The following is a 14958-nucleotide window of genomic DNA, read 5'->3' as shown; positions in this document are numbered from 1 at the left end:
CTTAAAAATCATATACCATTATCCCGAAAACACGGGACGCTGGCTAAAGGGGGGTTACCTATTGAATACCTAAAAGAGGGATTTAGATACCTATAGTCAGCAAGAAAAGTCGGGGCATGCCCCATGCCCCCCCTGTGGTGCGGGCCCTGCCAAATCAAGATGTCTGATAGAAATTTGCTCATTCGGGATCAATCTAATGAATGGTTGCCAACACAGAAACTTTACAATGGGGCCGAGCTTCCACGGCACCTCTGTCTATTTCCCCTTTGGGTGATTTGACAACGCATTTGGAGAAGTTGATAGGGTCGTGTTTTTTGTTAAACACGTTTTAAAGAAATTGTTTAAGCAAAATGCAACTTTTTCCCAAGGTCAGTGCTTCCACTTTTTGCGTTTTCCCAAAAATTCCTTAAATATGCTCAGAATCCCTTCCAAAATCGACGAAAATCCTTCCAATTTCCCTTTCGCTTGTTTATTTTAATTAATGACCTTCGTCCGTCTTATTCGCATTCACCTAACTCAAGAAATTGTTCCTGGTGTTGCCTTGAACAAAGGAGCTTTTGTTGAGTTATTTTCTTTTGTTTAGTTTCGAAACTTTTGAAACTTTAAAGACATTAAGGATTAACGCGTAGTGACAACAGCGTTCTTAAATGCGAATATATTTTCAGAGTTTTTAACTTTGGACCTTCTTTTCTTATTAGAACACCAAAAATTACCTCTCAATATACAAAACCAGTTCAATATTTAATAGAGATATTAATTATCTTCGAAATCCTGTTGTCTGTAAACAGTTCAATATGTTACAAATTGGGCGTGATATGACCAATGAACGATATCAAGTTTTGGAAGTTTGATACAAATTTCTGCTTTTTGGCGTGGTTCATCAAGCTTAGAGCAAAAACAGAATAACTGTGAATTAACGGGGACTTAGCTTTTGCACATGTTGCAATATCACAACCTATTTTTACACATTTAACATATTTTTCACATTTAGATATCTTTCAGGTTATGTGATTCAAATTCAAAAATAAAAAAACAGCTTTTTGTAATGTCAAAACATCTCTACGAGAGTTATTAATTATGAGTAGGAGAATCCAGTGTCATTTTTCAGTTGGTTGGTGTGGACAAAATGGCTATCAAAGGTGGGCTAACTAACACCAGCGGACAAAACTAGAACAACATAACGTTGTTTGAATTCGCCAAATCAGTTTACGGCCAAGATTTTCTGTATAATTGAGCTTCTTACCCTACTGACTGAAAACGCAATTTTTCTATTATTTTAAAACACGTTTCAAGAATTTCCTCTCAATTGCTTAGAAAGTCCTTTCAAATTCCTTCTAATTTCGAATTCATTTTTTCCCTTCCAATCGGCCAAAATTCAAACAAAAAGGATAAATCCCTTCAAACAGTGGGAAGCGCTGCCCCAGTTTACATTTCTGTCACAGAATCCTGTTTCTGTTGACTGGGTTGTATGGCGGATGTTTATTAGACTTCTTGAAATGGCGCTCTATGGTAACATACCTGGGAAGAGATTTTGATTACTCTAGTGAAACCGTGCAGCAAAGGAGGAAATTTATCTTTTAAAACGAGAATTCGATAAATTGGATAAAGTGAACTCAGCGCTACATAAAATTAACATTTAATTTTTCATGGTCGGCACAATTTCGATAAAGCTGAAGTTGTAATTTCTTCCTTCAACTTGGCCGGCGCCTGAGTCTGACAGTTCTTTGCCGAGATGTCCAACAGCGTATATTTATGCTAAGAATCTGCCAGTTTAAGATGTTTATGTCACTTTCCATTATTATTTGTGGCAGCTAGCTATGGTCCGGCTATTGCGATACCGTTCTCTGACAAGTTTATCGAGAGATCCAAATAACTTGCGTCGTGCCTTCAGTGAGGCGAGCCTACATTCACCGTCATTCGATGCCAACCACACTTTCCTGAAAGTCAGCCAAACCCATATCACAGTTGGAGATAAAATTGTGTTATCTTGGAATATTAACGAAAATTTAAATGAGAACAATTGGATTGGATTGTTTTATGAAGGTATGCCCTTTTGTCGTCCTTACGTTTAAAGCAGGTTTTTTCTGGATGCCCTTCTGTCGACTATGCTTATGGCCTAAGTGAAATGCATTTTAGAAGGTGATCCTCCTGTAGTTCCTGTTGAAAGTCAGGAATCAGTCGGTACGCTTTGCTCCACGTGAATTCTTGGTTTTTTGTTGTGCATGCTTTGTTTTCGGAAATTATCAGTCTAATGAAGATGTTTTATGACATTTTTAGTGTAAAAGTTTGGTATTGTTGTGCCATTTACAACCCAAAAATTGGAAATTTTGTGTTGTTTACACACAAAAGCCGGCATTTCTGTGGATCATGTCACTTATATGTACTTATATGTAAAGTGAAAAAGTTAAAATTTGACGTGAAGAAATCTTGGAAACAATTTAGAATTGTTGTTTATTTGCTGTTTGTATTACATAGAAGCCTATTCATTGAACAGCAAAACTGGCCTAAGGAGCGAATTGGTACCGTTTTAGATGATAATCTTTTTCAATACCCAGGGTGATCTCTTGACGATAACCAAGTCTCTTTGACTATTTGCCAAGGGCTAGAATTATTGCAGTTGTCTTGACTCTAATGATTTTAAACAAGAACTTATAATATACATTCATGTACAGCTGTCAAATATTCCCTTCCTGTAATGTGCCACATTAGTTTATAGATTTGCACAAAGCTACATACATAAATCCGTAATGATTTGAATTGTTTTAAAAAGTATCCAGTCCCCTCCACCTCAGGTGTTTCCAGATTAACCTTAATCTCTCTAGTTTTTAGGTGCACTTTTAGCACTATGGCTTTTAGCATCTTGGGTGTGCTATGACTTTGTTCAGCTAGCTAGATCATCATCACCATCAGTTTTCTCTGTTATGATATTGCAAATTTTAAAACTACTGGAATAAAGAGCTTGTTATGTTAAATAGATAAAAACAATTTCCAATTGTTATCCATGTGTCTACTCTGGAGTTGTCTGATGCAAAAGAAAAAAATTGTTATCCTAATTTCTGTTTTGTGAGCCAATCATCATGTGGTGTCATATTTCATGTACACCACAGCTTCAAGGTAAAATATCTTTTTGGAAATGAAAATTGAAATTGGGCTACTGGCATTCTAATCAAAATATTCATAATGTCACATTGAATTTAATTCAAAAAGACATAGTGGTTCTTTAACTTGAATCCATTGATAAAATCAATGATAAATTGACATATTTGACAAAATCAAATGTACTGATTTTGTCATTATGTAACCAGACCCTTTTTTTTAATGGATTGTCTACTGCACTGATTTTGTCAAATATGTCAATTTATCACTGATTTTATTGATAAATTGTCGACATACTGGTAAATTTCATCTTTAAGCTGCATTTCTCAAAGTCTGAATCTATTGAAAGTGTTGCATTATTTTCCTTTGCTATTTAGTCAAGTTTTAACACATTTTACTGTTTAGCTTTTCCTTCTTGATATATAGCACAATTTACTCTGCACCCATTACAGCCCTTTAAAATCAGCTTTGCATTGTCTGTCTTTGTCATACTAAATTAATTTTAGGACTTTATAATCTGATTTTATAATCTTTAATGTGTCTGTGCCTTGTTTTTCTGTAAATTTTTGTCACATATTTGCAAAACACTTCATGATCATCTCAAAACAGTAAAATTAGAAAAATGATAAATATGAACAGTCCTATGTTGTTTTGACTTGGATTTATCTAAGATTTTTAATAATGAGAGCTATTTTGGATTTAATAATGAGAGCTTTTTTTTAAAATGGTACAAGTGTCTATCAATGACCTTTAGCAATAGTAAGGTCAGGTATAACCATAGCCACGCCCATTATCAGCAATTTTCGGGAAATGAAATCATAAATATGCTTAAGCAAGGTATTTTACCACTAAGAAATCAACTTTTCACATTCAAATTCCAAAATATTTTTTTTCATCAATATGTGTCATTTCTATGGAATGGCTGATAAGCTTATATTCAAAGGCAAATGCTTTGGCACCTTGCACTGGTCTAAGGGGGATTTTTCTGCCTGCAACAATTTTTTTGCCAGAGAAGCCTGCTCAATGTATTTCACTGTTTCCTTGTCTTTTGCCAATTTTAATTTTATTCTCACCCTGCTATATTTGCAAGAAATATTCTGAATTCATGATTTCTAATGTCTCCATAAGGCAACTCAAAGACAACTAATCTCTCCACAAGGTCATGTCTTTATAAGGTAACTGAACCAGATAATTTGTTGTGAAAGTTTTCAACTGTGTTAAGGAACTAAAGTTAATTTGTTGTGAAAGTTTTGAAATATGTGTATGGAAATTTTCATTTATGGAAACATTTTAAGGCAATTGCAAGCATGAAAAACCATTTCACTATAAATTTTTTCCTATTATAGATGGAGCAACATCAGATACTCCATTGGACACAAGAACCAGAGGAATTGGGAAAAATAAGCATGGTTCTGTGATCTGGAGTGTCCCAAAAGATTTGGGCTTTCAATCTGGTGAGCATGATTTTTAAAAGCCTTATATTTATATGTAATGGTTAAGGATCATTTATTTAGTTGTTTTTTTGTATGAGTATGAATCTAGTGGGTATAAAAGAATATAATTTTTTTGAATAGGGTTATCAACATTGAATTTTTTGAAAAAGGAATAAAACAATTACATAACTATGCATAGAAGCTAGAAATTCATTTGTTATGATAATTTTTTATTATAAAATCCATACAGTACAAGACTTTGTACAAGAACTAAATCTAAGTATGTCGTTTGAAGCATAACTCTTTATCAGGTCAAAACGTCGAAACCTCGAAATGGTCATGCTCGCAATATCATACTTATATTTCATTCTTATACAAAGTTTCTTTTATTGTATATATTAATTTTTGCTCACTACTCGACTTGAAACACGCTAAACCTCATTGATAATCAATTTTTTAGTTTAACTTCTAAGTATGTGCTTCTAAGTATGTTTTGAGAAAATAAATTCTAGTTGGTATCTTAGTGAATTATTTAATGAATATAGCTATATTTAAATAGTTTATTAAATTTGTTGTTCTCCTTTTTAGCCATTAATTATTGCTGTTTCAAGTATTTCCATGGACCGACGGGAAAGGTCTTGGCAACAAGCCAATCATTCTCAATTGATGTTCCTCTGTCACTGCTACCCAAAAGGGTGAGTTTGATCTTATATTTTCTAATAGAGATAACTCATTCCTTTTGAGAGGAAAAAGCTCTAGGGTTTAACATTAATCAACACTCATTCACTACCACACTTTGTGCCATCAATAATTTCATTATATGTCTTCCTTTATGATTTGAAAATGAGCAATTTGTTTATTTTTGTTTGCGACTTCCAAAACTAAGTTGTTTGTTTAAATGATAGTATAATGAATTCAGCACTAGAATTCATTCATTCATTCCAGGTAGCTTCTACGTGATCCATAGGTTGCTAACCATGGTCCTCCAACAAACCCTGTCACTACACCTACTTTTCAGGATACCATAGTTCTGGATGTTTACCCATTCTTTAACATTGTCCACCCAAGTCCTTCTTTGCCTACCGCTAAATCTTTTTCCTTCAATGTTCCCCTAGATAATGTAAAAAAAACTGCTCCATTTGATCCTCTTGCTACATGACCAAAGAGTGCAGCTTTTCTCTTTGCTATGATGGTAAGAAGCATAGGGGTTACATTCATTCTTCGTAACACTTCTTAGTTGGAAACCCTATCTGTCCACCTGATCTTCCACAATCTTCTATAACACCACATCTCGAATGCCCGAATCTTGTCCATCATTTATTTTCCAATAGTCCATGCTTTGCATCCATAAGTAAAAACAGACCAGACATATGTTTTCAGGAGGTTCATTTTCGTTTTCCTGTTGATGTTACTGTTGAACAATTCTTCATTTCGTTGGAATGCAATCTTAGCCATTGCTGTCCTTTTTCTTATTTCGTCTGTGCAGCGTCCATCCTCTTGTGACCCTAGATATCAGTAGCTTTTTACTTGTTCTAAAACAGTCTCTCCTGATTTTATTTGGATTTTTGTTGCTGGAAATTTTTCGATGACCATTACTTTGGTCTTTTTAGCATTTAATTCCATCCGGTAGATCTAGCATGTTTCATTTAATCTTGTTATCATTACTTGGAGATCATGTTCTGTTTCTGCGATGATGATCGTGTCGTCTGCATATCTAATATTAGTTATTGTGACACCATTTACTTTGATTCCTCTTGTGTCATCTAAAGCTTCCCGGATAAGTTCTAGAATATTGAATAAAAATAGCTTTGAAATTTCAAACCACTTTCCATCTACTGTTTCAATGCGAATGTATTTTGATTTTATAATGAAGGAATGCAGATGAAACTCTTTGTGATTGGCCACAGCATAAATGGCAAGACAATAATGTGAAATGTGAAGCCTATCATCAAGCTCTTAGTTTTTTTAACAAAGAAAATTGAATTTCTCTTAAATGGAATAGAAAAGCTTAAGGGTGGCAGAAGGTTAAAAAATAAGTCATTTCAATAAGAAAAATGCAGCTGGAAAATCCATTAAAATTTTCTGCAATAAAATAATGATGCAGATGAGTTTAGACCCGTTAAATACAATGAATATAACAAATGAATTACAGCTTAAAGTTAAGTTTTATATCAAAAGTAAGGCTTTTGGTAAGAAGTTTGTCTTATGTCAAGTTCCTTTAAAGTATGTATTTTGAATCTGAATTCTAAATGGACCGTCTTTCTAAAACAGTTTTTAAGAAATCACAGCAAAGAGTTAGAAATTTGTTTGGCAACTAGAGGCTTCTGGATTTCCAAGACTGTGCAGAGCCATGAAATATTGTTTATGATTTTTATAAATCTTGGGTAACATATGTATAGAATAAATATTGTTGCAAGTTGGGTTCAACATACAGAGAGAAAGTTTGACATGAGACAATAACAATCTCACAGAAAACTCCATTGGTTAATAGAAGGGTGTTAGAAGGCTTTGGACTTAGTTAAAATTGGGATTTAAAGAAGGGATTAGTTCATTTTTGGCTACACCAACAAACTCAAATGATTGGATACACTAACAAATTCAGTCCATTTAACTTATTAACTCACTTTTTACTTGGCAAGGTCTTGGCAAGCATCCTACAAGAAATTGTCAGACGTTTTTTCATTTTTTAAGCAAGTGGCTGAAGGAAGCATTCTGTCCTGTTTCTGATAATCCATTCCCTTTAAACAATGCACCATTGACATTTTCTTTTTAATTATGTACTCTTTGTCTTAAAAGTCTTCTTGAAAGTTGTTTTTTGTAAAATAAATGTGACATGTATATTGTCCAATTTACCTAGATCTAAGGAAGCAAAACTTTGCAATGTCAAAGTTTATGTCATCAGCGCTTTCTCATCAGAATTGTGTAATCAATAATTTATTTTGATTGGGACATATGTGCCTAAGGTGTGAGTTTAGATTTGAAATATGAATGATTGCTAGTTTCCTTTAAGACTGATACTCATTTAAGTTCATTTTATATGAATGTTTACCATGTCCTAATGAAACAAATTTAGACTTGTTTCTAATGAAAATACAGTTCCCTTAGAAATAAACTTTGCTTGCAACTAGCACATTCAATATCAGATTGCTGTTTGTTTTGTCAGGCATTTTTTGTCAGCCAAGTGTCATAAGGAGAAATTATATACTATTATTATATATTATTTATCAAGAAAAACTATTTAAAGGAGCATCTTAAGAATATTGTATGCCCATGGTTAATCGAATATTAGGGATATGAATAATTGTTGCCTAGCCTTTTGAAGACCTACTGAGAAAACAAAAAATTTTGATTATCAAAATTCGAGTAATATTTGGCCAGCAAACCATGCCTATAACCAGCTCAGCTTTTATGATGGCAATTCTAAATGCAAACCTAGATTTAAAGGGGTGATTTCTCAAACTGGTGTTAACCCACGTTGGTCTGTGAAGCACCTATGCCAAATCAGCAAGCATGCTGAATTTCTATCGTTGAATAAATTGTTTTCTCATAATCATTAATAAAAAGTACCGTTTTCCAAAAACTAGAGTGGTTCATTTTAATTTCCAAAGCAGAGAATTTATTTCAGAATACAGCTGCCTAAGCCTTGTCTCTGTTTTTTGGTATTATATAATGTTTGAATTTTTTTCTAGATGCCATCATTAGGCAGCATAGGTGTAGACAGCCTGTTGGTGGTATCCATCTCAGGTATGTAGAGCATCTTAGGTATCCATTTTTAGGTATCAGGTATCAGGTACAATTTTACTCCCCCCCCCCCAAAGAGCTCGAATTACACAGAGTTACCAGAGGATTTAAAAAGAGGACTCCTGTTGATAACTTTAGTTCTACTTTAAAGCTTTATGTCTCGTCAACAACCGAAGATCACAATCACTTTCCCCTTTACCAATCGCAGTAAAAAACGTTTTAGATAAATGCATTTCATCAATTTTTCATGAATTTGTTTCAAATGCTGGCAGTTGATTTATTTCATTTATATTCATTATCCTTTTTTATAATTTAGGATTGAGTGCAAAGGATCTGAAAAAAGGATTTTTTGGTAAACCGAATCCTTATGTCCGTATGTGTATTGTTCCACGATTCCGCGGTCTGGCTGTCATTCAGAAGTATCATGGTCAGCAAGCGAAAACTGTTCCGCAAAATAGCACAGTAAATCCATGCTGGAAAAATGAGGTATTTCATGAAATATTTATCTTGGTATAGGAAGTGCAAAGTTTTCTACCTTACCATGGTGGGCATGGTTCTGTTACAGAATATTCTATTTAAGGAGTATACCAGATATACACTGATTTTATAGAGTTTTTTTTCCAACCAACCATTGGATTTTTTACTAGCATGTTTATTTTCACTGAGACAATGTGCAAAGATTTCCTGAGTTGACAGATTTTTCCAGGCTCTGCTTGCAAATAGTATAATTTTGTACCAAATCCCTTCCTTTCCAAGTAATTGAGTTTTGTATGTCTTTTTTGGAAGGAGTTTCTTGTATATATATAAATTATATAGAAAACACATTATTTAGAAGTATGGATTTATTTCCATTTGATTATGTTCTGTGATGAAACGATGAAATTACGGAACAAGACAGGTACAAAACTGCTTATTGTTGTCAGGCCAGAATACTGTTGGATATATTATCAATTTTTTCCTTTTCATTTTTCTAGCTTCATATTTTGTCCTATTAATCTTTAAAAAAATCTTTACCAAAAAAATCCCTTACCTAATTGCCGGATTTCCCTTTAAAATCCGAAAAATCTGGTTTTGACTGTATTCTTAAAAGCATTTTCTCTTTATCACATTGTATCCAAGGACCATCATAGTATTATTCTCAGACACTTTGGCCATTCTGTATGTTCAGTATTGACAAAAAAAAATCATCAAGTTCTGGTTGGCTTTGCATTTTCCATATATTCGACTTTAAACAAAGATAGATAAAAATGTTATGTTAAAAACCTAGTTGTTTCTTGTTTAGAAGAAATCGGAAATAGAAGCTTCACTTTTAGAGAACTATTCCCTGATTTGTAGAGTGAATTTGTCCCAGGCAATAGAAACAGTTAACTCTGATATAAAATATAGCTTTAAATGATTGCTGAACTTTTTATGAGAAAGGGAAACAGAATATGCAGTTAAACCATGAAATAAGAAATAGACGCCAATATCAAGCTTTGGTGTTAAAAGGCTTTAGGTTGCATAATATCGACCAAAGAATGGGGGTGGGGGGTGGGGGGGGGGTTAAGTGTAAATGGATCAGAAGGTGAAATATTTACTGTTTTGGTCCCTTCTACACAGTGACAGTGGGATTTCTATATGTTTTGGAAAAATCTAATATAAGCGATTCGGTAGATCTTTAGCTTACATATTTGCTTGCTTGTTTTAAAATATAATGTGACTTGAAATTAAGGTAAAATTGTACTAGGAAAAATAGAATTTTAGCATTAAAAATTTTGTGTTTGTTTTCAAAATTTGCTATTTTTTCCTAATGCATTTTTCCCTTAATTTCAAGATAAAGACTTAAGTTTATATAATTGTAATTAGTTTCCTTTTTTATTATTTGTTTTAGTAGAATTTTAATTTGTGAATTTTTTAACACGGCCTTCTGAAAGGCTACCATGCCTAAATAATTTCAAATGAAAATGAATTCTGGTTGCAAACTCATCTGCCAAAGCGTAAATACCTTTAACCGTTAGAAGTTGTGCCGAAATGAGGATTCTGGCAACCCAACTAGGTTTTGTCTCTTTGACGCAACCAAAATCCGCCCTCAACCAGTGCTTGGTCCGTACCTTTGTAAACAACATTTGTTTGGATCTTTATAAATGCAACTGAAAAATGTAATGTTAGTTTTATACAAGATCGAAATCGTACCTAATTTTGTAAACTTGTCTTTTTCATCTGCTTTGAAATCGATTCTGACACAGACACCGTGATTTCTGGATGTCTATGGTAATATATTAAACAGATCCTGTAAGCACTTGGATTACTTTCTGGGTTTTTAAGGATATTTGTTACTTTGCATATAAGCTAACATTGTGTAATGTCCCATTGGCGTTTACCCTGGCCCGTTGGCGTGTTCGCTGGTTAAGCGAGAGACTTCCCATTTCAGGCAAGGATGTCAAAGACTAAAGGATACTTCATAATCAAATGATGTTTTCTCTTTCGACAATTTCTTTGACTATACCTTCTGTTTTTTAAGATATGCATCTATTCCCTTGAAAACGTATTTACATGGGACCCTGTGAACCGCATACTATAGAGAACCACATACTGTAGAGGACCACATACTATAGAGAACCATATGCTATAGAGAACCGCAGGCTATAGAGAACCATATGCTATAGAGAACCGCAGGCTATAGAGAACCATTTGCTATAGAGAACCGCAGGCTATAGAGAACCATTTGATATAGAGAACCGCAGGCAATAGAGAACCATTTGGTATAGAGAATCATTTGCTATAGAGAACCGCATGCTATAGAGAACCATTTGCTATAGAGAACCGCAGGCTATAGAGAACCATTTGCTATAGAGAACCGCAGGCTATAGCGAACTATTTGGGATAGAGAACCATTTCCCCTCCTGTAGTCTCTTCTGCCACAAACAGCTCTCATTGTGCCCCGGAGTTTAATGCACAGTAACACAATTTATAGGCCCATGGGTCAGTATACGGTTATGTTTTTCAGTTGCAAAATTCAAAGTCGTATAAAATTATATATAGACCTATTGGCATTAATGCTGGGTAATAGGATATTTCTGTTTCTTAGAAATGTCTGAAGCTAAGTATCTTTGGCTAAACAAGAAGCGATTTCCATATTGACATATCTAATCTGTCTCCTTCATCTCTAGGTTTTTGTCTTCCATGCCACTCCTGCTGATTTTCTTGAAGTTGAAATTCGGAACAAATCTGGTACAAGGTTTAGCAAATTTCTCGGAAAAGTATCGTTTCCATTATGCACAATTATGGACAGTTGTGGATATAACAAGTGAGTTTCAGTTCGTTTTCAATTTATCTTTTTAACCATTATGTTAAAGAAGATCCACATTGGTTACTATTATTTTAAATTCGACATCTGATGACAAAAAATCGTTATTCATTTTCAACCCTAGCTGTTATGGGACGAACCTAATAAAGGGGGAAATTGAGATGGCAGGAAAGAAAACCTTGGATTCATAGATCTATTGACACGCCTGCAACTCGGACTTCATCAACCAAGTCGAAGATGATGGAATTATTGATTTTTTGCATCAAGAATCAAATAAGAATCAAAATCAATACTTGTTTCTTGGTGGCATGCTTCATTACATATATCCAAAAAATCTGGCGCTGAAACATCTCAACTGCGTAAAATTAGGTTGCTGTAAATATCGTATAGTGTACGACGACAAAATATTTTATGGAAAGATAAAATCGCATGTATTGCCGCCAAGTAAGTCTTTCTTCAAAAACAATCAAGGGTAGCAGTCCATCATTTAGTAGTGGTGCCAAAGTTGTGTCCCGTCAAGCAATACACCGCAAACTAAAGTGGAGACGTAAGGCCCTTGGCCTCCATCATCTGTTGTGGTCCGTGCCATGAATGCAGTTTACGTAGGAATTTTTTGTTTTTTGATAATTCAGAGTTCAGAAAAGCTCTCACGGAATAAAATTACAATTCATTGGATCAGGATTTCTAGGTGCTTAGAATTGTTGGCAGCAAAATGTTTTACCCTTCTCGGCCAAATTCGGCCAGCCAAACAAAATATACAAACAGGGCTTGAAAAAAGATTTTTCTTCCTGGCAGCAAAATAAAAAATTCAAGATTTCCTGCGAAGCTTCGACAAAGTTTTCAGCAACTGAAAGTGATATTTTAAGTTGCTTGATTTGTTTTCGAACAGCAATAATTTTGTTTCTGCTGTACTAGATGAGAACAAGGAGAATTTGATTGAACATTCTCATAGTTTGTTTTCAAGGTTAAAGTTAGTAGATCTGAAAGCCAAAAATAACTTTTATTTAATTTCATATCATTACTAGCAAACTAGATACTATTGAAGAATTGATTTAATACTACATCTTGCTTTTAGTTTCATGTTTGCTGCTCATTTTTATCATCAAAGCTAGTAGTTCATACAACATGTAAAAACACTATTTTATTTTTCAATGGTTAAAATCGGGGTGGTGCTAGAGGCAAAGGTGTAATCCAAAAACGCTTACATTCTATAAAGCAAGCGATGAAAAATGTATGCAAATGCCAATAGAAAAGTATGAAAAACAATGCACACATCTACACTGGTTTTGAGGCATGTTCACTTTCAATACAATTGACGTAACAAGACTGGCTGTCTTTAAGTGTTTTTACTTATCTAGAATGGCTAATGTAAAGAGAGAAATGAACTTTGCTTTAGCTTGCTTTAATTTGATTAGTAGCTCAAAATCATGTCAGAATTGTCGGAAATTTGGTATAATAGACGCTGATAGTACCAGATGATTGTATTTTTAAAGCTAATCTTCGTTTTTTGTTAGTAGTGCAGAACAAAAATTATACAGTGTGTATGTATATCACAAGAAGACAGCGTTCCGTAGAAAGAGAGTAACATAAATTTAATGTTCATACTATAATCAAGCAATGGAGATTTTACTCTAAAAATTGCCTGGCAAACAGCAACAATTTCCGGCCGGGCATTTTCCAGCCCTGTATACAAAAAAACTACATTTTGGGCTCATTCTTTGGAGTAATAGTGTAATCAAAATTGGCTTTGTTTGTTATAAATGCTTTCAGTTTCAATTTTCTGTTATCTTTTACTTTGTTTTTTGCTTCGTTATTTGCAATTTTGAGATTATTGTGACAAATTGTAGATTATATTCTCTGCAAAAATTTTCGTTTCCTTTGTATTTTGTGGCTTTCAACATGCGGCCAAAATTCAAAAGGACAAAATGGCAACCCAGCATCCGATGACGCAGAAACTACTTTGTTGTCCATGTGGTTCTTGTTGTTGTTGTTGCTGCTGTAATTGTTGTTAGTTGCTGTTGTTGCTTTTCTCTTTGTTTTCTCTCTTCTCTTAATCAGTAATTAAAAACCTCGTGAGTCATTGATGAAATCGCTCGTTTGAGGAAGTCTTAACTGAAGATCGATTTAATAGTAACATGCGTAAGTCGCAAAGCCACTTGTCCAGGAAATCTTTGTTTTTTATTCCAGTAGAAGGAAAATGTAGTCATCACAGCAGTTAGCTTATCTCAAAATTTCCTGTTACTTTAAATGAGTCGAAATATTCAGGAATACCGCAGTATCATTCAAGGGCCTTTCTATCTTCTCTTATGGCTATAGATGTCCATTGACTGACTGTCTCTGTTGCGTTGGTTGTCAACCAAAGTCGCTGTTAAAGTGCTTCTGTTTGCTTTTTTTTAAGATGATCCTTTACACTTTACATTTAGGTAGTGTAGATTTTGAATATGACAACCAATTTGACGTAGAATTACCCCTGTATCTGTGAAATGACAGTGAGAGTTATGCTGCATGCGATCACTCTACTTCAACTTTAGTATTAATCTTTATAGAATTATTGCTTTAAAAATTGTATAACACTCGTATTATATTTTAGCCGATCTGTGGGATTCCTATGCAGGCTAACCCTTTTCCTCGGCATTTTAACGAGATTATTCTTGGTAAGAACAAGAAATGTCACACGGTAGCAGAAGAGGTTCACAATCCTTTGAAATTCAGATTTGCACTCGCACGACTATAAAATATGTTATAAGCCTGAGCCCTTTAAACCCCTTCGTAAAGTAAAGAAGATTTTTATCTGATACAACTGGATAAAATCTAAATGGATAAACATTTCTTACTTTAAATAACATGAAATTACATGTTGTTGCTTTTTTTCTAAAAAAATTGTAAAAAATCATGATAATGTGGCTGGTTTTTCAAAGTTTCACAGCATAACAGAAGGGCTTCTTCGAAGGGCTGAGGGCTTATTTGAAGGAGAAAGGCTAAATCAAAACCCAATTGCTAGGAGGCTTATTTGACAGGGGGCTTAGACGAACTTCTATCGTGGTCAATTTTATTGTATTGTTTCGGGGGAAGTTCAGTTTTGACATCATCTATTTTATTTTTGTAAAGTGTCAGGAAAATGCTTTGAAAAGAATCTCCAGTAAATAGAGGCATTGCGCCCTTTCCCTCATTTAAGCAAAAATAATAACATCAGAGATCAAGGCGGAAACAAGTTTCAAGACGTTGGGTGCTCCCTGTAATTTTGGTAGACATTATAGCGAGCGGTGTTATATTCCCGCTTCTAGGGATTCGGCTATTTCTCATGGGATATTCTGAGTCTCACGCAAAATGTGATAGGGATTAGGCGCTGAATGGGTAACACACATCCAAGAAAATTGTTACTATTCAAAGCTGCAGCTTTAT

General features: G+C 34.2%; 1 protein-coding gene across 1 annotated transcript in view; it reads left to right on the top strand.

Moving 5' to 3' along the window:
* Nucleotides 1–1450: 1450 nt before the first annotated feature.
* The window catches only part of LOC135682601 (uncharacterized), a 52448-nt gene continuing 38940 nt past the window's right edge, over nt 1451–14958 (top strand). Inside the window, exons 1-6 of the mRNA XM_065197561.2 lie at nt 1451–2043; nt 4443–4550; nt 5118–5224; nt 8219–8273; nt 8587–8756; nt 11420–11556. Of these exons, the coding sequence (XP_065053633.2) occupies nt 1818–2043; nt 4443–4550; nt 5118–5224; nt 8219–8273; nt 8587–8756; nt 11420–11556 (803 nt within the window). The 5' untranslated portion in view covers nt 1451–1817. The remainder of the gene's footprint in view (nt 2044–4442; nt 4551–5117; nt 5225–8218; nt 8274–8586; nt 8757–11419; nt 11557–14958) is intronic.

This window comes from Rhopilema esculentum, chromosome 16 (assembly GCF_057945365.1).
Source record: "Rhopilema esculentum isolate cy_ngs chromosome 16, ASM5794536v1, whole genome shotgun sequence".
NCBI lineage: Eukaryota > Metazoa > Cnidaria > Scyphozoa > Rhizostomeae > Rhizostomatidae > Rhopilema > Rhopilema esculentum.
This window is presented reverse-complemented; position numbering and strand designations above follow the sequence as displayed.